The sequence below is a fragment of the Microtus ochrogaster genome, chromosome 4 (assembly GCF_000317375.1).
Source record: "Microtus ochrogaster isolate Prairie Vole_2 chromosome 4, MicOch1.0, whole genome shotgun sequence".
Taxonomy (NCBI): domain Eukaryota; kingdom Metazoa; phylum Chordata; class Mammalia; order Rodentia; family Cricetidae; genus Microtus; species Microtus ochrogaster.
In genome coordinates this window covers 55,414,228-55,439,879 of record NC_022011.1, presented here as the reverse complement: position 1 = coordinate 55,439,879, position 25,652 = coordinate 55,414,228, and the positions used below count along the sequence as shown (strand labels likewise).

The window sequence follows — 25,652 nt, the reverse complement described above, 5'->3', positions numbered from 1 at the left end:
AGTGTGCACTACTTGTTCGTGGGTGACAGAGTTTTCTATAAGTCCACAGCAGAAGAACACAGTCATGGTCAAATTCAGAGCCCACACTTCACACTGACTGTCAGGTTGCTTCTGAATCTCAGGCTGCAGGAAATAAGAGAAAGATGGTTCACCACAGCAGAAATCCTTACAGTTCACTACACCTGGAGGGAGAGGCTGAAGTGGGTCTGGCCTCATCTATTCTGAGCAAAGGCAGCAGCATAGGAATGTCTGTAACCTGACATTTGATTTCCCTGCAAATATTTGTATTTTTATCTCTAAAAATACCAGGGTTTCTCACATGATTTGCTTTGATATGTTAAATTTTTTAATAAAGAGATTAAGTATTATATATGTCAGTATAATCTCTTAGTGAATATCGATTTTCAATGACTGTAATTATTCCCATCAAATATAACATTTTTCTCTATAAATAAGTATTCGTATACTTAGTGTTTACTTTTTGAATTTTCAACAGCAGTATCAAAAATTAGTGGAAAATATGTTTTGAAAATACTTGTATCACCAGATATTTTGAGTCAGCAGCCTGGGATTTAATGATATCCCGAAACTGGATTCTGGAAGCCCCTAAAGATAGGCACGGCTTCCCATTCCCAATATGCAATAAATGTAATGATTAGGGATTAAAAATGGGAAATTATTTATTCACTGTGACCATACTGAGTAGAAAAATAAATAACATAGACACAATTACCTGAAGTCTATTCTTGAGTCTTGATGGGAGATCTAAGAAACTAAAGAGGAGGAATTGAAGCAGGAATCAATATGTGTGCATATTTGGAAAGTCTTGTTCAAGGTGTGGTCTGGTTGGTCATTGTTTTAGCTCTGGTCCCAGCTCTATGGATGATTGCTCTTATATTAGGGTAAATATATCCAGCATTTTCCTGTTTTTCTGGGAATCCAGGGTGACTCAACAGCAAAGGGTAGGAATGGCAGAATTTTCTTGCTTTTAGTCAAAGTAAATAAGGGACAAAAAAGGGCAGAGATTATAAAATTGTATGCCATTTTCAGCAACCACATTATTTGCCAAATAATTAAACTGGGCATAGTGGGACAGGCATGCAATCCTAGCATTTGTAAGGCAAAGGCAGGCAGATCTCTGTGAGTTCATTTCCAGCCTGTTCTATATAGTGAGTTGCAGGACAGCAGCTTTTAAGACTTATGGCATTCATACTATTTGGAATACAAACAAACAGAAAAGCCCTTTACTTGCTTGCTATTTGTCTGAAACAGGTTAAATGGAAAAATAATGCCTCCAAACAAGAAGTAACCTCTTACCAGTATGTAGTATTCTATGTGACAAAGCGTGTTACACTATAAGACCAAAGAAAACACTTAACAATTAAAGGACTATTCATTTATACTCATCTTTTGAAAATGTTTGAAGAAACATTTTCATTGATACTAATTACAGATGAATAAAATATAATTTCTTAGTCTTAAGAAGAAAATGAGAATTTATTTCATAATGTTATATTGGGTTTATATAATCCAAATTCTAATTTCTTTATGTTCAGGCTCATTTAAGCATCACTTTTATTCAATTTCCTCTAATAATATGAAATGTCTTATTTCTGCATTACTTACTCTCTGACATGTTGTTAACATATTTTCTCTACAAGTGGTTATTCCTGTTCATTTCTTCCCCTTAGTTGATCTTACAATTTACTAGAAAGAAAACCTCAGAGATATTGCTGCATTGAAAAAAAAACAGCAAAGAAAAGAGATCTCAGAAACAAGATTCTGGGTGTTCAATTCATGTCATATATCTTTCTTTACTTCCCAAGCCTTTTAATAAAAATGGGTTATGCATGTATATTATTATTTATAATTTGCTTTCGCTGGATGCATACACAGATGTTTGGAGTAACCTTAGACTTCATCTAAATGTTTTGTTTTGAATAATTCCAGTATTTTCAACAAGAAAAACATTCACATTAAAGTTAAAACACATTTGACTATCCTTTAAAATACTGGAATGATGAAACAAGTTTTTTTCATAGAATTTCTTGAGCAAAAACGTATCCCCGGAGCTGAAGTTATGACTCGGTGATTAAGAGTGTTTGCTGATCATATAGAGGACCTGCGTTTCATTGTCACCACCTAAATGGCTCCTCACCATTGTTTTCAATTTCAGTTCCAGGTTAAAAGATGCTCTCTGTTGACCTTATGGCCACTACACACACATGGTGCATTTAACATACATGCAGAGAAAATACCACACACATATTATTTTAATAAAATAGAAATATTTTTAAAATAACCTTTTATTTTCACATAAATACTAAGGTCAGTCAGCAACGTGTTCTCCTCATCATTCATCTGAGAAGCTCTATTTGCTGTATTGTGATGTGGAATTTCCCTCTGTATGTTGTGAATGCCATTGGTGAATAAAGAAACTGCCTTGGCCTGTTGATAGGGAAGAACTTAGGTAGGCAGAGAAAAGTAAACTGAATGCTGGGAGAAAGGAGGCAGCCAGAGTGGGAAGAAGGCATGGAGCTGTCACTGGAGAGAGATGTGCCGAAACTTTGCTGGTATTCCACGGCCTTGTGGTGATTCACAGATTAATGGAGATGGGTTAAATCAAGATGTAAGAGTTAGCCAATAAGAAGCTAGAGCTAATTGCCTAAGCAGTGATTTAAATAATATGGTTTCTGTGTGATCATTTCTGGATTGAACAGCCAGGAACCAACAAGTAGCTTCCTCCAACAGTAATGAAGGATATAGAAAGCAAGGGCAGCTCAAGGTACTGAGAACAAGTGATGGTTGAGAGCTTGTCCAAAACAGGATATTTATATCATTTCTGCTGACAGTCAGGCTTCAACTCAGAAGAGGACAGAAGTAAGAAGAAAGAGCTAGAAAATATAATGAAGACAGAATTGCTGCAAGCCATGCTATAACCATTGCTAACACAGTCACACAGCAGTGGCAATTATCTGCATTGTGCCTGGAGGACTAGAACTTTCAATAGTCAATCTTGAATTAGACAGAAGCTAACAGAGCCCACTGTGCCCTGACAAACTACTGACTACTGATGCATTATGAGGGAAGGTCAGGCATTGTCTTCAGTTGTGTACCCAATGGTGAGCCTTCCAGGCTCCAGTGGATAGTTCCAAACCTTTGGCCACACTGAAAAGACATCAGTGTAGAAAGAAAAGCTGTAAGGAAGGAGAGCAGGAAACAGAGGCACGGGATAAAGGAAGCCTATGTCAGGTAAGAATAAACAGAATTCATTGTATATATAAACAAATCTTCAAAATGGCTCCATTTTGTAGTTGAAGAAATTAGACCAAGGAGAAGTAAAAGAACCAGGCTCAGGATATGTGTAATGTTCTGCCACATAATAACCCAAACCACATTATTCCAGAAGCTACATACTATGGTATAACAAGTGTTAACATCCTCACTTCCTGTTGATAGTATGGTCCAAATTGGCTCTGCATATGCTAACTCTTCTAAGAAAGGGATGTATTGAATCTCATATTTTTAATCATCTTTCTACATCATTCTTTGACAAAAAAACTTAGTCTCTGTATAGGGCAGAGGTAACTTCAGCTAATCTAACTTTGTTGCTGTCATTTGCCAAGCAATTGCTTGAGTGTTAGTGGGAGGAGACTTGCAGTCTCATCTGTGGTCAGGTCTCTAGCCCATCAAATCTTGTTGTCCTTTTAGAGTTTACTTTGTTTTTGAATATCTTGCTCTTGCATAAGTATAGAAACAGATGTTTCAAAAATGTCTCATAGCCTCTTAAAAATACCTCTGGCTTCTTTATGTGTCCCATAACTGTTGCGGGAGGTCCTCCCGCTCCTCCAGCCTATAGCTGCTGAGATACCAGCCCATTGGGGCATGGTCTCTCTCCCTTTAAAAAAGCAGCCACTTCCCTCTCCTCTCTCTCTCACTTCCTGCTCCGTGGGTGACTAGACTCCCTTCCTGGTTGTGCAGAGGGCTGTGATCTGTAAGTTTTTCCCCTTTAAATAAATAACATCCTATTAATCATAATTCCAAACTGGTGTGGCATTGCTTGTGACTTACGCCTTCACATAACCTCCAAGGCATAAGGAACACTGTCAAGTAGATGCGGGATCTGTTCCTAAAAGTGGGAGGGGTAGTATGTTCAAGACTATTCTGGGGAAGTTTGGAAGCAGTACTCCTGGAAGAAGTCATAAATTATTCATGAGAAAATTTCCATTAATCTGATATCCCCAAATTGTTCAAATATTAAATGTCACCCAAATATGCAACAGGTAGAGATGAAAACCAGCAGTGTCACGGCAGCCATCATGCAGCCCAGCTTTGTTGGATCGTTATTAAGCAGCTGTGCAGGCTTATGACCTCTGCTGTTCCATTAGATATGGCCCGGCCAATTTATACCTATCCTCTAGTCTATAAAACTATGTGCTAAATAAAGCGTTTTCCTTTATGAGGTTAGTCTATACTCAGGTATTTCATTATAGCAACAACTTATGCATTATTACACTATGCAAGTAATTCTAAGGTATTCTGTCTCTTTAATATATCACAAAGTCATTTTTATGACTCATAATGTATTTAATCACATCTACTATAAAAAGAACATAATATGACCTTCTCTTTTCAGCATGTTTTTCTATGACATAATTCTTTACTAATTCTTTTGCCAGTTTGATATCATGCACCACAATCCCAATCACTTCTCCTCTTTGCCCCTCACACTTCAGCATCTCCCTAAAAAAATAATTAAAAACAAAACAAACATGCAAAAACCCTCACTCCTCTGTCTTTCTCCTGTACCAGACACCTTTTCAATAGTCCTAGTGGCTCCGAGAGCTGCAGTGAGTCATACAGTATACACCTTTGTTCAATCAGTTGCACCCACAAATGTTCATTGCAATGAGTAATGGGTCTGGTTCAAGGTCTCAGCCATCTGACACAACATTTTAACTGCATGCTTACTGAAGCTCCTTTTGGTTATTGTGCTCTTGCCCAGAGTCCTAGAGATATTGTGTCAATGATTCTACAGAACCATCTTGTTGCAATAGAGAGTCTTAAATAATACTTGAGTTTTATTGAAAAGTCTGTGCACTTCTCTAAAAATACTAAATTGGAATTCCTATATGATATGGAAATCGGAGGTTTTAATTTAATATACTTATCTATTTAATATATTTATCTTATTTAATTTAATACACTTATCTGACTTCACACTTCTTTTAAAACATTAAAAAAACAAGATTTAGGCAATGGTCTAAGGAGTAACAGTATTGAAATATTCATCAAAGGCATGAGTATGAGCTTGAGAGGGTGATGTCTGTAATTCCTTAGGAAGCACTAATGTAGCTGACATCTTTTTACAAAGAAAACATTTTGTTTCTGTGCACATACAAATTGCAAGTCCAATTAAATATACATGTTAAAAACAATAACTAAATCTATTCTGCAGCAGTCTTAATAACTCATCTATACACAAATTATAACAATAACTATTGAACACTTAAATATATCATAAGAGTAAGAGTTCCAGAAAAGATAAAACTCTAGGTTGTAAGCTTTCAAGCCTGGTAAGCAGGGTGGCAACCAGCCCTTGTAGTCTGTGTTCTCTTGTCTAGTCCCAGCATTATGGGAACCCTTCTTTGGGCAAAGAGAGAAATAATGGACAAAAACACAGGATATTTGGACCCTGATTCTCAAGTGAATTAATCCTTGAATGGAGTCTTATACGTGATGGTTGAGGAATAAATTCACAACACAGGAAACTCACTCAAAAAATATCCTTTGTTTTCACATTTACTATCTACTAATGTTGAAATAAAGTGCAACATTTTTTTTTCCAAATAAGGGACAAGATTTTTTTCTGGAGTCAAATATTAATGATCTCAGACTTGAGACAGAGGTTTTTGTATGTTTTTCTGGCATGCTTAAGAGTGAAACTTGCTATGTAAGATTTTATTAGACAGTAAATAAAAGACACTCAGAAGTCAATGTACTTGCAGAGTTTACTGGTGTGGTCAGAACATGGATGGGTTCCACAAAATGAGGAATTTTCTTCTGTAGATTTCAGATGCTCTTTGGTAAGATTCTTAACTTTTGAGTTATTGGAAACTAGTGGTCTACAATGAATATTTTCCAAAGAGTTTAGCTGACATTCGATAAGGTATGAAGTAAGAGGCAGATATGGGTGGCAACTAGTTTCTCCCCCATCTAATCTAGTGACCATGCTCCACAGGTATGTGCAAAACCTAAGAATTTAAAAAACTTCTTACATGTGTGCCAGGAGGCTTTTTCCAAACAAAATTTCAGATCTTATCATGTAGACAATTGACACTAACCAATATAATTTCCAGTTATCTTAATTAGAACATGCTATATCTTTCTCACTTCAAGCTTAACTGGCACAGTCATCATAAAACCTTGAGGTATACTAAGTAATTCTGAGAGACGGAAAATTGCATTCTTGTTTACTGTTTGAAGGCAACTGATCTGGAAGGCTGAACTGACTGCTTGAAGAATTTCTAATGAAACAAATGGAAGACATTGGGTTAAGGGACTTCAGCAGGTTGATGTATAGGTGTCTGTGCTTCCTTTGTTATGAGTACAAAAAACACAATAGGGAAGGTTTTGGATTGTTTTGAACATTGCTCTTTTCAGTATGGTCAAATGTTTATAGCTTCAAGTTTTGAATACTAACTGCTACTAAGTAATACAGCTGTTTCCTAAAAGTAAAATAATTTATTTATTATATTAAATATTTCTCAGTTTTAAGTTGCTGATTTACCACATCACTGTTCTTTTCAAGGCCCAAACAGCTGCAGTTATTGCTTTGAACTGCATAAGATTCTTTGGTGTACAGCCATGTTCCTGGCCAACCCGTCATTTCCCATAATGATCATTTATGATATTGTCTGAGAGGAAATCAGCTGCAGCATTTAGATGCCTTCCATTTGCCTGACTTTTATATTGTTTGCTTTAATGTCCAATATCTGATGCAGAGACTATATTGTCTACCATGTTAATCTGAATTTTCTTTATTGATTGATTGCTTTTGGTGCTTCAACTTAAAAGATACCAGTGTAGATATAAATGCCAAGAGACAAAAGGCATGAGGCTAGACACATGAATTTCTGAAACAAGAATTTCAGGGCTATAAAGCACACTCTTAAGATCAATTTAATTATTTTTTGGTGACAACATATGTGGAGTTAAGTGTCCGTGCAGAAACAGACTTGCTAAAAAAGCATGGCTTATTTTGAAAAATGAATCTATTTACAGGTTCAAAGTGAAAGTGCATGCAAACTGCTGTAAGTTAAACGCTACATAACATAAAAGTTCATGAAGACAAAGCTCCTTCGTTGTCCTCGAAGATGCTGATGAGGCTTGCAAGATACAGAGCTAGGGTAGTTTTGGTAGACATATTTAATATGGAGAAGGGAATGCATGAATGATCTTTAATCAGAAATGAGATAGCTGGAGTTTGGTATATTATTAGTGGAATCTATTGTACACTGCATGTGTTATTACACTCTGTGTCATATTGCTTTTCCCCTTTATGTCTCAAGAGACACTGAAAAGTAGCCAGCCAGCAAAGTCAGTGTTAAATATAATAAAAGATGTTATCATGGGAAAGGACATTTGTTTTGATTTGCATCTAACTGAAAAATTTTATTCTTATTCCTTTCACATGTTGATTGGATATTTACATTGTTTATATAAAATATAATACTAGTGATATCCAGGAAACTACGGTGTTCTTTAATTTAATGTTTCAAACATAGATTAATTATGAAGACATTGTTTCTAGTTCCAATTCCTAAAGCCAAATCTCTAGTCAACAATTAATTTAGATCTTGGGAACGCTGGGTCTTAAGCGGTTTTAGGTCACCTTTGGTAATGATTTACCAAATCCACACCACTAAAAGTGATCAAAATATTGCTTATAACCACCATTATTAAAATGTTAAACTATGTACTATGCACCTGTGATGGTTAACCTTGGTTGACAATTTCGTAGGAACACTTCAAGCAGGTGGTGCATCTATGAGGGTATTTCCAAAGAGGTTTCACTGATGAGGGAGACTCACTCCAAATGTGAGTCACAACATCCCGTTGGCTGAGTTCCCAGAGTAAATGAAAGAAGAAAGCCAGTAGAACACAATTGTTCAGTGTGGTAAGCAGCATCACTTCCTTGTAGCAAAGGTTTCCCTGTCACAAGCAAAAGTAAACGTTTCCTACATGAAACGTTCCTGCTCTGGGAATGTATTGTGCCATAGTAACCAGTGATGTGGGATGTCCTTCTGTATATGTGTTGCTTTATTGGTTGATGAATAAAACTGTTTCAGCCTATGGAAGGGCAGAATTAAACCAGGCAGGAAATCTAAACAGAGATAAATAGAGAGAGCAGAGCCAGGCAGATGCCATATAGCTGCCAAAGGAGACAGATGCTGGGCTTTTACCAGTAAGCAATGGCCTTGTGGCAATACACAGCTTAATAGAAATAGCTTAATTTAAAATGTAAAAGTTAGTTAGTTAGAATCCTGACATAATAGACCAAGCAGTTTTGCAATTAATATAGTTTCTGTGTGATTATTCAGGTCTGGACACCCAGGAAATAAAATGCAGCCTCTGTTTACAAAATGGTGCCAATGTGGGGTGACTTATACCAACATAAAACCTGAGAAAACTTGAGAAGAAATTCTAGACACAAAAGAACAGGGTTAAGCATGGCTTCTTGCGAACAGCATTTTCTCATGTGGTCTCAGTTTGCTAGAGACAAGGAGAAGCATGATTCCTTTAAGAGAAATCTTTCTGACTCAGCATTAACAGCAAAAAAAAAAAAAAAATCAGGAGGGATTCCTGGCTCATGATGAGAGCAGAAACTCTAACAAAGAAACTATTCACCAACAATAACTCACAAATGTTTGGGATCCATACACACATCAACAACTGATAATTGCCTGAGTTAATAATACTAGGAATTAATTTCCTCTTATTGAGCAGGCCTTAAATACAATTAAATGCCTGTTGGATAGTGCCCAGATATAAGTACCACTATTGCACCTTAGGGGACATCTTGTGATCCTTGTCAGGGTTGTGGTTTGTAGACTATCAAAACTGAGTAGGACTACTATTGATATCTTTTTCCAGTGGCATCCTGAATATCTTCTCCTGGTAGTAAAGGAGCTAGTCAACAGGAAGAAGGCTTCAAGATCAACTCTGGTTCTATTCTTTTAAATCCTGTGCTCACAGTTTGAGCTATCATTGGTAATAGATCTCACCTATAAGCTCTGGGAAGTAGACTAAGAAAACAATAATACTCTGTGATGTTTGGAAGGGGAGCTCTCAATATTTTTAAGATATAATATGGCTTTTGATGTAGACAAATGCCCACATGGCACAACTTCAGTTAGGGTGTGTGTGTGTGTGTGTGTGTGTGTGTGTGTGTGTGTGTGTGTATGTATGTAATATTACATATAATTTTAACAACCATAAGATTCTATGACTATTAGGGCCTTTTCAGATACACATTGTGTATTTATCCCTCTTGCGTCTACTTCCTCTATATTGCCCTCTCTCCATCATGCCCAGTTAAAGCTTTCCCGCTTTTATTTTTTACATTTCCTACTTTATAGCAGCTCTGATCTCTTAGTGCCTTCTTTAGGGCTCCTTCCACCTCCAGATACTCTCACCCAATAACTTTTTACTTTCCTACTTTCTGCAGGTCTGGACTGAATTATACACTTATTCCTAAAGATTTAGAGCTAGAATCTACTATCAAGAGAGGACATGTTTTTGTTTGTGGTACTTCACTCAGTATAATATTTTCCAGTTCATTTATTTATCTGCAAATTTTATGATTTCATTTTTCTTATACATGAGCAACATTGCATTGTGTATATATACCATATTTTCATTGCCCATTTGTCACCTAAAGAAAAATCAGGTTTCTGCTTCCTACCTAATGTGAGCGGAATGGTGATGAACACACAGCTGAGCAAGTATATGTGGAATAGACTGTCCACTTCTTATACTAAGTAGTAGTATCGCTGGGCTATAGGGTATTTACTTTAGATTTGGGGGAATTCTCCACACGGATTTCTAGAGTTTGCAATTGCCAGTTTGCAATCCCACCAGTAGCAAATGTTAGTTCTCAAAGAAAGGAGGCAGAGTCAGGAGAAGCTATGGAGCTGCTACTCAAGACAGATATGTTGAAAATTTGCTGGCAGGCCATGACCTTGTGGTGATGCCCAGAGTAATGGAGATGGGTTAAAGGAGCTAGAGCTAATGAGCCAAGCAGTGGTTTAACTAATATGATTTTTGTGTGAGTATTTCGGGAGTTTGGGCAGCCAAGAAATGAAAAAGCGTCCTTCCTTACAACAAGTTGTCATCTACATGGCCAACTAAAATCCACTTAAAACCTAAGAGAATTTGAAAAGCAATTCTAAAAAAACAAAAATACACAGTTTAATACAGCTTCTTGCTATATGATGGCAACATGCCGCAGCTCCTTTAAGAAAAGTTTTCCTGATTCAGTAGTAGCAGAAAAAACAAAACAAAACAAAACAAAACAAAAACAAAAAAAACAAAAAACATGCCACTTTGAAATGCTGGCTTTCTGGGCCTTGCTACCAGTTTGAACTTTGACTCTTTCAGGAGACTGATCATTTGAATGGGTTTTGTGAGCAATGTGCTACGTCTTGCTTGGTGGCAAAATGGACTGGCTGTGTGCCTAGAGATGGGGCATTGTGCATGGCTCTTGGAGGTGGCAAGCAGTTCCGCCAAGCTGGCCTGGGCTGGGCAATGAGGCAGTGCCATATTTTCCCTAGCAATGGAGCTGCTTAAGTTTTTAAGGAGTACTTAGTATTTTATGAAGCACTCCTGGACAATAAGAATTGCAGATACACAATAGGACAGATTTAGACATAAAAAACGTCTGAACAAGACACAGTGTATTTAAAAAATGTACTTTAGCTTCGGAGAGAGAAGCAAAAGAATATAGCAAGTTATAAAATAATATAACAAAGTCTTTAAAGAGACAGAGTACAGACAGTTATAGATTAAAAGAAGTAAAGAAAGGATAAGCCATGTAAATATGGAGAATACACAGAGAGTCTGGAATATGTATATTACTATGTTTTCTTTTAATTTTTTGACTGTGAAGGAGCTAAGGACACAGACACATTTTATTGTATGAGCTACTAAACTAAAACAGCATGTATATTATAAAGATATCTTTACTTCAGAATTTGGGTCTAATGATATGTTTGAAAGACCCTCTCGGAGAGTGTCTTTCAGTCTGGGGAGACCCTTCCCAAGGAACAGCGAGGCCAGCGGATGCAAACAGCAAGAGGTTTATTCAGATACACAGGTACCTGGGGCGTCCAAGTCTCTCAGAGGACTGGCGCGCTGTCAGGCTGGGGTAGTGGGTTTTTATAGGGTAAAGGGAGCAGAAGCGCGGTTACAGAAGCGAGATGCATAGTTACAGGGTTTTCGTTGGTCAGTTTGAATATGGCTGAGTTCAAGTCGGGACAAGGTCCCTGGTTCCCGAGAATTCAGATATGGGCTGCCTTGGCTCTTGTCTAGGGCAGACAGGGAGTTTCTCTCTTGGTATTTACCGTTCCTCCCCCGGCCCAGCCACAGGTGTCTCTATCTCGTTTTGGCAGCTTCTAAACTGCCCTTTGTTAAAACCCTGAATATTCAGTACAAGCCTTGCAAAATGGTGTTACCGGTGCTAGGGTGTTTAACAAGCTGGGCGGGGGGGGGGGGTCTTTTATGTTACTTTGGAAAAGAGGTTCTTCTTTTGATTCCATAGAAAATGAGAACCTGTGGATTGCTTCCAGACTAATATGGTTTGATCCATGAAGACCCCCTGAAAGTCTCTATGAACACCCCCCAAAAATTACTTCAGCCAACTGCTGACTGAGATGAACCTAACACACAGGATACACCATGAAAGACCTGATTATTAGTGTCCCGAATCAGCAGGAAGCAGTATGGACAAAACTATACCCATATTCCCAAAGACTGTTTATAAATGTTTCTTTAAATATAATGGGAGATATGCTATAGAAATTTGCACTGGTATGGATCTTGGTTTATTGATACAAATTTAAGGTTAATTTTCCTATACTGTGTATATATAGTTCTGCTGTTAATTAAGGTATTGTGATTGTATGGCTCATTTTAAAATGTAATGTATAATTAAAAATATAGGGGGGGGAGAGTGGGAGGAGTGGGAGGCTGGGAGGAGGCGGAATTTTTTTTTCTTTCTTAATAAAATAAATAAATAAATAAATAAAAATATATAGGTTAATAGAAAGTCATCTATAATGGTCAACTCATAGTCATGTTAGTTAGATTTTTTGATGTGCAGATGTATTTCAGATGGATAGGCATTTTTCAAACCTTTTGAAAACTACAGAATATACCATGTAAAATGTTTAAGAACTTTAGACTTTTCATGACAATGAGACATATCTGTTCTTGTCAACATCAATAGCTTTAAGAGGAAGATTGGCAGTGAAGAGACTCCCTATAGAATTTGTTAGCCATTTGGTCAAGAAACTGTTCTTGCCTGGACTGCTTGGTGAACAGCATATGTAGGACCCATAGAGAAAATACTGCTAAACTAGCCTAAAGGTTAGATGGGCCTTCAGGGTTCCTGCTTTATGAAAGAGTCTACTAGACATTCTGCAGGACACTGAAGAAAGGGACTGACAAACTGCCAGTATACATGAAACTGTCTTTGAAATTTCCTGCTTCATAAAAAGTCTGCCAGATACTATGGGCCTATAGGACGAAGATGGATGCCCCAATGGTACAGAAGAAATTTGGGTGAGTGTCCAGGTAGCAAGAAGTATCTGTCAATTCTAGAGTTTCAGAAGTTGCTTACAGTGTACTTCCTCTTTACTTAGGTAATATTATATCCTTCTGAAATCTTTGATGGAGTTGAAGAATTTATAGTTATAATTATAGTTTTCCTTCGACATGATAATAGATAAAATAGATATAAACATTGTAACTGTAATTTTTGTTTTATACCTGTTTTGTTATATATAATTTTGCTATGTTAAAGCTAAAACCCTCCTTTTTATTTAAACACAAAAAAGGGAAGTGATATGGGATTCCCTTCTGTATGCTGTGAGTAAGATAGGTCAATTAATAAAGAAAACTGTCTTGGACTGTTGATAGGGCAGAACTTATGAAACTGGAGAAAACTAAACTGAATGCTGGGGGAGACAGATACTGGAGCATTAGCCAGTAAGTCATAGCCATGTGGCCATACACAAATGAGTAGAAATGGGTTAAATTAATATGTAAAAGTTAACCAAAAGAAGTTAGAATTCATGGGCCAAGCAGTGATTTAATTAACACAGTTTCTGTGTGATTATTTCAGGGCTAAGTGGCAGGAATAAGCGACTCCCTCACAACATTTCTTCCTTAATTGCAATTGCTCATTGTATTATTGACTTATCAGAATTCTTTTCACAAGTATTTTGTTATGCTTGTATTCATAAAATTGTTGTTACAATGGTGAAATAAAAATATTTTCTTTTAAGTTAGGTTGATTATTTTCTTGTTTTGTCTATTTTCATTCAAAGAGCAATATTTTAAAATGTATTGACTTCATTAAAATTTAGTGAATGATGTATTTGAGTGTTATACTAAAAATATAGCCATTGTGAGATTCAGGGTCATAAAGAGTAATTTCCTGTTTTTAGCAAATGTGTATAGTCTTAGGATTTGTTTTCAGATATATTATGCACATCTTTACACATCTCATTATTTATATGCTATTTATTAAAATATCTTAATTCTTTTTTAGTTGCATTTTAAATTTACTGAAAAATAAATTACAATATTTAACATATATTAATTTTAATACACCATTCTTTTAGATTTTCAAACATTGTGAGATTGATGAAATATATAGACTCCTTTCCCCCTCCAGATTACTGCTTTAATAAGAGATCTTTTATATTTTGAGGGAAAAAAAAAGACTTGAAAAATCAGGCTCCTCAGAAAGGTGTCAATAATATCCTCTATAGTAAAAATATATAAAGACTATTACACCATTTTTAAAGGACACCTTTCACAGACCAAGTCCCACTCACATAGTTACATTGCTACATTTTTGCTAAAAAGTCCCCCAGGCTACTTAAGGACATAGTGGGCTTTAGAAGTTTCAACTCATTATTTCTTTACCTAGACACTTGACCTAAATGAGATTAATCCTAGATCTTCCTTGTTAACTTCTGCACATTCTCAATATTTCTCCCCTTGCCTTAACTGTATTTATTCATTCGTATGGTCCCAGACCTGGCTCCACTTTCATTTTCCTTGATGTGAATTTTATTCTGTCATTTATTTAATATTTGTAATTAATATATTAATATTAAATCTGGTTTTTGTTCAATTTTATTCTGAAAGTTTTGTTTTTAGTTTTGACACCTTTTTGATTTTTATTTTGTTGCATCTTTATGCCAATAATGTAGCATACTTTTTTTTTTTAATCAGCCATGGCTATTTTCCTTCATGCAAAGAAAATCTTACTAAGTTGTAGCAGCTGAGAGCAACTTTTAATTAAAGCAATATTTTAATTCTTTAACTAAGATTTGTGCTTTTGTCAAGGATTAGTTGTTCATAATATGGATACATGTGGTCTTTACTATCTTTATCTTCTACTGATGACTTCTCTGGTCAGCTCCCACTAATATACCGGCTTACTAACTATTAGTTTGTAATATGTTGAGGTACCACAATGTTAGTTCTCCAAAAAGAATGTTTTGTTTGTTTGTTTTTATGCTTGTTTGTGTGTTTTGTCTATTCTTTTCCCAGTCCTTTGCATTTTTGCATACATTTTAAAGGCAGCTTATGTATATGTATAAAATATCTAAAATATTTCATTTTTCTTGGCTTGTGATTTCCTGGAAAGAATGACATTTCACTGGATTGGATCTGGCAGAGTCTGAATAAGATATATCACTCATTATCTTCTGTTAACTTTTGTTAAGAATTTGATGGTTTTCAGTATTTTATATGTATTCTTTCAGACTGATATATATCTCATACTAGTTGATATCATTGTAAAAGTATCTTAAAATATTAATTTCAAGCTAGTTGTTAGGAATGTAAGGAAACACAATTCTAATTTTTTAATTCTTATTAAATTCACTTATTATTTTAAACTTCTAAAAATACATTATCTTGTATACTTTACACATAAAGATTTTTCAATTTGAGTAGACTCACTGTTTTTCATTCTGGAAGAAATACATTTCTATCATCTTTCATTTATTATTATACTGTTTATACCATAGTTCAGTAGATATGATCTTTGTTATCATGCTTTGCTTCTGTTTTATTTTAAAACATTCTGTGGAGCTAGTAGCTTGGAGGGGCCAGGAAGAATGAGATTGTGAACAAGGAGGTCAAGATCGTGATGGATACACCAATTTAAACAGTTTTTATCTGAGCTAATCGGAACTCGCCAACTCCAAAGCCTGGGAGGGAACAAGCATAAAACCAAACTAGCCCCCATTAATGTGGTTCACAGTTGCATGGCTGGGGCACACTGAGGGTCCACTGGTACTGACACCATGATTTATCCCTACTGCATGTACTGGCTTTTTGGGAACTTATTTTCTTTGGTTGGATATCTTGCTCAGCTTAGATATAGTATGAAGGTCTTGGACCTTCTCCAAAGCAATGTGCCTTACCCTCATGCCATGATGATACATAAAATGAATTGCTGATATGATGATCCCTACTGTTGATAACTAAAGAATTTTCATCTCTCATGTTCTGGAGCAAAAAGGGTTATAATTGTCTTAATATTTATATGTTTGCATAAACTATAATTTAATTTATTTCAGGTTATTGTCAAGACTGGACCAGGGACTTTTCTTAGTCTGGCAGTTTATGATAATTATATCTTCTGGTCTGACTGGGGACGAAGAGCTATTTTGCGTTCCAACAAGTACACAGGAGGAGAAACAAAAATTCTTCGTTCTGATATTCCACATCAACCAATGGGAATCATAGCTGTTGCTAATGACACCAATAGCTGTAAGTTGTAATAGGAAATAATATTTACTAATTATATAACCTTGTTGTAAGAGAATCTGCTTATTTTCCAGCCGCCCAGACCCCCGAAATAATCACATAGAAAACATATTATTTAAAACACTGTTTGACCCATTAGCTCTAGCTTCTTATTTGCTAACTCTTACATCTTAATTTAACCCATCTCTATTAATCTGTTCATCACTATGAGGTTGTAGCCTACCAGAAAACTTTGAGCATGTCTGTCTCTGGCAGTGGCTCCATGGCTTCTCTTGACCCTGCCTCCTTTCTCCTAGCATTCAGTTTAGTTTTCTCTGCCTACCTAAGTTCTGCCCTATCAACAGGCCAAGTAAATTTCTTTATTCACCAATGGTATTCACAGCATACAATGAGAATTCCACATCATTACCTTCCAAATTTTTCTCATTTATAGTAACATAAATTTTGTGACTTTGTGACATAATATTCAGAGTTTGACTATTTGATATATAAAAACTGCCTGAAATGTTTAATTAACTTCTAAAATATTTAGTAGATTAACATCAGAATAATTTCAGTTTTAATTATTTGTGAAATTCTCCTTCAACTTCATTTATTTCTCATATCTTTAAAAATGCAGGCTAATTTATTTTTGGGATAAGAATTTTCTTAGTATTTTTTCATCTTGGTTTATAAATCCACAGACATTGTAATACTAATGTAATTGTGATTTGCAGTAGGAATAGCTCTGATAATGCCATGGCATTTCAAAATTTCTGAGTGCCCTAGGGGTCAAGGCCATTCAACAGTTTTCTGCTTAACTGTAATTAATGTAGAATGTGTATGTATTCATCACAAAACGCTGGTCATGAGCCCCTTCATTGCAGGTGAGCTCTCACCATGTGCCTTACTAAATGGAGGTTGCCATGATCTCTGCCTTTTAACTCCTGATGGAAGAGTGAATTGTTCCTGTAGAGGAGACCGAGTATTGCTAGCTAACAACAGATGTGTGAGTAAGTAATGATAATCTATGCAATATGCTCAAGATATATCGAAATTCTGTTACTGCATTCATAAAGTTGTAGAGGTTCAGTTCTTTTCTATCTGTTTATCCAAGAATCCAGCTCATTCTAGTATTTTCTTGTAGTTTTATGTGCTAAGTAACAGTATCCAAGAAAAGAGCTCTGAGCCTATGGCTGGTGGATGACCACTTCACAAGTTACTGTATACAGGATCGTCTATTAAATTGTAGCTGCATCTTTGAGACTCTCACAATTATGAAATCAATTACAGTTGAAATGAGCTAGAATTCTTACAGGAGACCAGTGGTCATCGAATAACCTCCTTCATAGTCTATGGCACTATGCAAATGAGAAAGAATGGCTCATGCAGCTTATTTGTAATCATTTCTAAACTGTTAATTAAGAATGTAACTTTGTAGCCTTGCACAATGTTTATTTTTCCCAAAGGCATTGCAGTCTTTAATTAGTACCATAATAATACACCCTTATTAAGAGCTAAATTTCCAAAATAAATAATGGTTCAAGTGTTTCAATATTGCCATGAAAAATTAGCAACCTACATAAAAAAAGGTTAATTTCCCTTTAGCACTGTAACTCTTTGTATGGGAAAAAGGTGGAAAGAGAAATATTTTGTTGGAGCTTTGTGAACTCATTTTCAAAATGTGCTAGTTTTGACACATTTCCCTTCCTCCTTTGTATTTTTTCCCTCATCATCCTTGTTAGAAAATTAACGGAAGTGGTTATGCTTACTCATTGAAAATAAGTATTTTTCATCTTTAACTTCACACTTCTTAGTCCTTTATCTACCAGGAGGATCTTTTCTTATATTTTGTGTGCCCTTTTGTTTTGTGAGCTGGTGTGTCAATCAAGGCCACATCTTAGCAAAAAAAAAAAAAAAACACACAAATTCTAGCTTATTATAAGACTGTGTCAGAACAAAGGAGAGAATATTACAACTATTCATTGAATTTTACTGAGTATAAAATATTTTAATACATTGGGCCTCAAATCCCTAGAAATCTTGTTGACTAGCACCTTTCTGAACAGACTGTCTGACTGCCTGAACTATCTTTTAGCTTGCTGTTGTGGGTTGAGTCCTAATGATCAGGACCTGATGGCATGTGCAGAACATCAGTCATACATCAGTGTCATTCATGCTTTTCTCACAGGTCATCCTATAGTAAAGGGTTCAGGCCATGGCTTTGATTTAAAAAAAAAGAAGCAGCAAAAGACTGTCCAGTGAGCAGTAGAGACCTGTTGTGCAAAAGTTTATGTGTAACTGCCCCTAATAAGCTACCTGCTACCCTCTGCTGCAGAGAGGTGATGACTCAAATATGAAAATGTTTTAAACATGCAGAGTTGCAGTGCTGTGGAATTGAAGTGTGGTGCTGGGCCTCTCAAGGGGGCAAACTGCTGTGGACAATATTTTTTTTTGTCAGTTATGTGTCTATTTCAAAATCATGTGCTCTATCAGCAAGACTGTAAAGTAGCTGTGGCTTTATACTGTTCAATCCTTTGATTATAAAACAGAATATTTCTGACACATTTAGAGCCATATCTGGACTGATTCACTCGCGTTGTTCATGAATATTAGTAGCATCCTTTTTTTTTTTTGCTAACGCATACATGGGGGTAAATGTAGAAAACAATTTGTTGGCCCAATTGTAGGTAAAATATTTAGGTATTTACATCCCATACAACATTGTAAACCTCATAAGATCCATCACAAAACAGGAAAGGCAAGCATACTTTAATAAAACCTTTCCCATGTACAGAATGAGAGGAAAGGCACACTTGTCTTTAGATGGAGGCAGAAATTCTGCAGGGCTGTGTATGACATGCAAATGTGAGAAAGAATTGTGCTTATACATAACTTATTTTTGCATTATGCATATTTTCTGTTTTCATTCTGATGTGGTGATAAAACACACTGACTAAAAGTATCTTCAGGGGAAAATACTTTATTTTATTTCTAAAATTACAGTTCATCATTGAGAGAAGTGAAAGCCAGAATTCAAACAGGAAGCTGAAGTAAAACAATGGAGGGACACTGCTTATAGCTTGCTCATCTGGCTTTCTTACACAACCTAGAACCACTTTCCCAGCTATGGACTATCCACAGTGAGCTGGGTCCTCCTCCATCCATCATCAAATTCAAAAGCTCTCACAAAAATAGCTGGAGGCTAGTCTGATCTGGGAAGTTCTTCAACCGAGGTCCTCTCTTCTGAAGTTACTCTCGTGGTGTCACAAGTAGCATACATACAAGCAACATTAGAGAGAATAAGCATGTTATGTTCATAGGTTGGTAAATATATACATAAAACAATTAATGAAAATAGTTGATGAATTTAAAAGAGAACAAGGAGGGGAATGTGGGAGGCTTTGGAGAGAGGAAAGAGGAAAGAAAAAATAAAATTTACGATATAATAACAAAAATGAAAAAACTAAGAAGCAAACTAGAGAAAATAATGAAAGTATATGACTTGTATATAAACCCAACACACACACACACACACACACACACACACACACACACACACACACAACAGGACTGCTAGCAGACCAGTCTAAATTTTGTACATTTCATGATCTAAGAGAATTTTTTCCAATTTTTTTTTTTTTTTGGTTTTTCGAGGCAGGGTTTTTCTGTAGCTTTGGTGCCTATCCTGGAACTAGCTCTTGTAGATCAGGCTGGTCTCGAACTCACAGAGATCCGCCTGCCTCTGCCTACCGAGTGCTGGGATTAAAGGCATGCGCCACCACAGCCCGGCGAATTTTTTTCCAATTATAATAGCAGAATTATTAATATATTTCCCCCTAAGTTTCCTAGTAATTATTAGATTTAAATCTTTTGTTACTTTCTGTGAAGTAGTATTTATTTTGTCTGGTAACTGAAGTTTACTCAAAAATGATGAAAAGTTCTACACTAAATGAATTTAATTGAATGAATTAAATTAGAAGCTTTAGACACATGTTTATATATCAATATTATATTAAAATTACAAAAAATAAGGAATAATAAAAGTACACTGTAAATTTCAAGTAGCACTAGCAGATAATTTATTGAACATTTCTAAAAATACAAAATCTTGGACAATAATTTGTGAAACTGGACTGTATCTCCTATAGATACCAACCCTAATTAAAATCAGAACAATTAATATGACTTGATTTAAATGTATAATTTGCTTAACGAATAGTGTACAAGTACACACCAGGACATTTCATACCCCAAATTATTGATTCCAAAACTTTGCTGATGAATCTAAATTATCTAGAATAAAGAGAAGTTATTAAGTTATTTTCCCTAATACACACCCTTAAAAGGGGAAACATATGGCATGCTTAAGACAAAACTGACCTGTGCAAAAGGTAATCTGTACTTTGTCATTGTTTGCCCGTATTTGCAGTTTACAACAAATCACATGAGATAGGTAGAGAGTATGGAGCGAGGGAGAGAAAGAGACCTTGGTCATTTTTCATGAACATCCCAAGGTTTTAAGATTTGATGGCATGGCTGTGGTGGTAGACACTGAAAATATCAAGTTGCAAACTGTCTAGAGTTCTTTTTCTTTTCCAATTTTCCACTAATTCCTCCAAGCTGTTTCTTGGTAGGAAGTAGTGGTTTATTGTTTTTTCAGTTCTTGTTATTATTTATTTATTTATTAAAAATTTTCACTTCCTCTCCTCCTCCCATTTCCCTCCCATTCCCTCCACTCCCCTTCCCTCTCACTCTCTAGTCCTAAGAGCAGTAAGGTTTCTCTGCCCTGTGGGAAGTTCAAGGTCCTCCCCCCTCCATCCAGGTCTAGTAAGGTAAGCATCCAAACAGACTAGGCTCCCACAAAGCCAGTCCATGCAGTAGAATCAAAACCCAGTGCCACTGTCCTTGGCTTCTCCGTAAACTCTCAGAGTCAGTCACATTCAGAGAGTCTGGTTTGATCACATGCTCGTTCCGTCCTAGTCCAGCTGGCCTTGCTGAGCTCCCATTAGATCATTCCAACTGTCTCCGTGGATGGACGCACCCCTCGCAGTCCTGACTTCCTTGCTCATGTTCTCCCTCCTTCTGCTCTTCATTTGGACCTTGGGAGCTCAGTCCAGTGCTCCAATGTGGGTCTCTGTCCCTATCTCCATCCATCGCCAGATGAAGGTTCTATGGTGATATGCAAGATAGTCATTAGTGTGACTATGGGATAAGGCCAGTTCAGGCACCCTCTACTCTGCCGGTTCTGGTGGTGCAGGCCGGTAGGATTTGCTGAAGGAGGCAGAGGCAGCTGATCAGTTCTTGTTTTAAGTCGTAACTGGCTGCTGGGTCTCAACAGCAGAAAATTGAGAAGATCAAATTAGATGTAGATCAAGAAGGGACCATGACTTGTTTAAGACGACTTCATGCCCATCATTAAGATATGGCCCTCTCTTTATTGAAAATTTTATTGCTTGGGAAAATAATAGTAAGGATACACCAACATATTGTTAGAATACACAAAATTTATTTAACTGGTTATTTTGTTTGAGTTTTGAGACAGGATTTCCCTATGTAAATTTGACCCACATTGAACTCACTATGACCCACAAAGGTTATGAACTAGTAATCCTCCTGCCCCAGGCTCCAATATTCTGGGATTATGGGCTTTATAGGCATGAGCAACCATACCTAAGTAAGTGGTATTTTCCTAAAAGACATTTTTTAAGACTCCTTCTCTATATGTCAATTATAAAATTCAAGCTACTGTTTCCTCTGCATACATATGATCAATAAATGTTTGTCAAAACATGCAAATCACCATAAAATAGAAATAAAAATATTAGTAAAAAAATACTTTACAAACAACCTCCCAAAGACTTGCAAAGGTGAATTAATAATGACAAAATGTATTTCAGCTCATTTTCAGTGAAGTAATATAATGAACTGATGTTCTTTACTTCATTTTATATGTTTATATAATAGTTTAATTTTATAATTAAACTTAAGGAATATAATGCTAGTAATGTATAATAATTCTCATTGTATAAATCCTTACTCTTACTTTCTTCAGCTAAAAACTCCTCTTGTAATATCTATTCTGAGTTTGAGTGTGGAAATGGGGAGTGTCTTGACTATCTGCTTACCTGTGATGGAATCCCTCATTGTAAGGACAAATCAGATGAAAAGCTGCTTTATTGTGGTAAGTGTCGAATGAATACTTTATCAATGTAGAAAAATATTTCTGAGTTGGTTTAATAGTTTTAAGTGTGTTTGTCCGTCTTTATTTTATGTGAAAAATTTCTTTAATGTTTCCCCTGGAAATGTACCTCTGAGGCAAATTGACAAGACTTTGCTTGTTATAAAATGAGACCCATTATTATCTACCCAGATACCAAGGTATTCACTGAAGAATATTGTTACAGTTTTCTAACCCTAAGATGCAAATTAAAAGAGCATTGAAGGCAGTTTTGTAAACTGCCTTGTAATTTTTATTTACCAAAAATTTTAGGATTTTATTCCTAAAAACCTAACTGTGAGGTGTCAGTGAGCGATGGATGCTGCAGACTTCCTCTGTAGCAAGGTTCCACCTTCAGGCGAATGTATATTGAACTGATGTAAAAGTATTGTTCATTCCATTTTGTTCCTGATCATCATGGAACTAGTGTCCCGTGAGGGGAAACTAGCTGTGATAGCCATGGTTCATAAGAAACATGGCTTTCCGACATGCGTGCCTCCCTGGTGGTGACAATAAGCAAAAATCATCCTATGAAGGAGATTGTTTTTTTCTGTCCTAGGAATCAGCAAGAATCTGTCTTCCTTTCCCTATCAATCTTTACTGTGCAATTATCCAGATTCAACTTGAAAATAGTATGATTTATTTTAACTTTACAAGACCAACAGCATTAAATCTCGGTGCCATAGAAAATTTCAGTGACCTGCTTTATTTTCTGCTTTCTTGAGAAACATCATAGGTCTCCTATATAATGACAACAAACAGTATTGTTGGGTTTTTTTGTACTATCATTTCTTTTAACATAGGGATGATCTATTGGGAGCTCACCAAGGCCAGCTGGATTGTGACTGAAAAAGCAGGGGATAAACCCGGACTCTCTGAATATGGCGGACAATGAGGGCTGCTGAGAACCCAAGGGCAATGGCACTGGGTTTTGATCCTACTTCTTGTTCTGGCTTTGTGGGGGCCTAGCCAGTTTGGATGTTCACCTTCCTAGACCAGGATGGAGGGAGAGGACTTTGGACTTTCCACAGGGCAGGGAACCCTGACTGCTCTTCAGACTTGAGAGGGAGGGGGAGAGGAGTGGTGGGAGGGTGGGAGGAGTGGGAGGCTGGAAGGAGGCAGAAATTTTTTTTCTCAATAAAAATAAAAAAAAAAAACCATAGTGTCTTCTCTTTCAAATCTGTCTGAGTTGATGCATTTGACAGGTTTTCAGTCTTTTAAATAAGTTTCTAAGCATCCTGTTTTATACATAGATCATGCTTTCCTAATATTTCATCTTTGATTGGCACTTTGTTTGTTTTCCTGTTTTGGCAACTATGAATAGTGTTTCAGTAAACATAGGAGTTCAGATGCTGCTGCTATACTGTGGTTATTTCCATCCTTGGATATATATGTATAGTAGGATCATTGACTCATATGATAGTTCTATTTATTACTGTTGAAAACTTCTCATAATATTTTCTATAAAGATTGCAGTAAAAATAAATAAGTATTCCCTTTTATGTACATGTTGGCTGGAAATTGCTATCTTTTGATTTTTCTTTATAGTTACTCATTTTATGGTATTCTTGTTCGTCAAGATTGTATAATGTTTCATATTGTTTTTGCCTTGTATTCTGCTGAGTCTTTCAAGCACTTTTTCATATATTTTTTGAATGTTTAGACATTTTCCTTTAGAAAATGTTCATTTAAACCTCTTGGTTAGAATTCACTTTATTGTAATTTATTTGACATCTTTCTGAAACTTGTGATGTTGGCCCTGACAGCTATACAGTTTGTTCTTGGCACTCATCTGAGGCATTCCATGACTTTGGGCATATTTCATTTTAAAAGGTTCCATTTGGTAGTTAAAGAAAATGTTATTCATCTCAGTGGATATTTTAAATTTTTTTAGAAGATATTTATTAATATTCCTGTGATTCTTTGATACTCTCATAGGGAATGCATGCTTTGTTAACTTTTGATTATGAAATCCCTGTAAATATGAATGCATTAATTGAAATTGATGGATAGTAGCATTTTTTTTACTACTTCTGAGATAGAACCTTTTCTTTTCTTATTGAATACATGTTACATGCTTATTCCTGGAAAGCATGAGAGAAGTTTGAGAAACAACAGGTAGATACAATACCAGACGACTAGTTAGGAAACACCAGGTCTAAAGAACTCAGTGAATGGATGAATTATTGTTCCTTGGTAACTAATAGACACTGTAACTCGGATCTTTCATACAGCACAGCACTGCTTTATGGATCTAGATACCATTAGTAAGGCGATAAATTTTATGCATGATTAGCAATCTCTAGAAATATTTCTATAGACCTCTAACTACAAGTTTTAATCTTTATTCATAAGAAAATAGAAGTTGCCGAAGCGGATTCAAACCTTGTTATAATCACCGTTGTATTCCTCGTGGCAAACTCTGTGATGGTGCAAATGATTGTGGCGATAACTCCGATGAACTGGATTGTAAAGGTAAATATTCTTACATAAGCTTGGAATATCAGACAATATGACAGATGTTTATTAAACTTTCACCAAGTTTGTCCCTGAGAAAACTGTGCTATGAAAACATCCGATGACATCTTTTACAAATACTTTTGGAATAGAACTCTAGACCACTCTATTAAGAAAATGAAGCCAGATTTGGGGATATGAGAATCTCATGATCTCCTCCATCCCATGTGAAACAAAACATATTGATTCTGTGAGATCTGAGAGAGGATAGTTTTTGTCAGAGGATATCACCAAAGAGGAGCATTTTGGAGAAAGCCCAAACAGTGAATACAATGATACTGTTTGATTAAAGCAAGTATTTACTTTCTAAATCAGTCAAAATGAATTGAATTTAAAAATGATGACAACTTTCTGGTGTCTATTATTTAGCTCACATTTAACTATTGTCCTTTCTTTAATTCTATTTTATCAATTGTTTTTATGATGTTTATGTCAGAATATTCTGTAAGCAGAATTTTCTGTCCCGCCATCCAGTCTCCAAATAATGACAAAAATTTATTAGTTATAAATGCCAAGAGCTTAGCCTTATTACTACCTAGTCTTTCAAGTTAAATAACCAATTTCTGTAGAATGTTTAATAAAACCTAGAGATAGATTTTTTTGGTTTAACCTGAAGGTCACATAAGCAAAACAGTCAGCCACCGACTCTTACTTTTACCTCAGTTTGAAATGGGGATCCTGCCTCCTGGAATCTCAGAATGAGACTGTGTCTGAGAGCTGTCTTCTGCCATCTTATACTGCTTTCTAGGAATGGGATTAAAGATTTCTATGGCAAACTTGTGTGGCTGCTGAGATTAAAGGCGTGTGTCACCACTGCCTGATCTGTTAGCCTGACCAGTGGGGCTGTTATACTCTTTGATCT

General features: G+C 36.0%; 1 protein-coding gene across 1 annotated transcript in view; it reads left to right on the top strand.

Annotated features, from left to right (window-relative positions):
- The window catches only part of Lrp1b (LDL receptor related protein 1B), a 1,800,012-nt gene that overhangs the window by 1,509,955 nt on the left and 264,405 nt on the right, over window positions 1-25,652 (top strand). Inside the window, exons 44-47 of the mRNA XM_026778709.1 lie at window positions 15,885-16,077; window positions 16,941-17,066; window positions 22,109-22,237; window positions 24,629-24,748. Of these exons, the coding sequence (XP_026634510.1) occupies window positions 15,885-16,077; window positions 16,941-17,066; window positions 22,109-22,237; window positions 24,629-24,748 (568 nt within the window). The remainder of the gene's footprint in view (window positions 1-15,884; window positions 16,078-16,940; window positions 17,067-22,108; window positions 22,238-24,628; window positions 24,749-25,652) is intronic.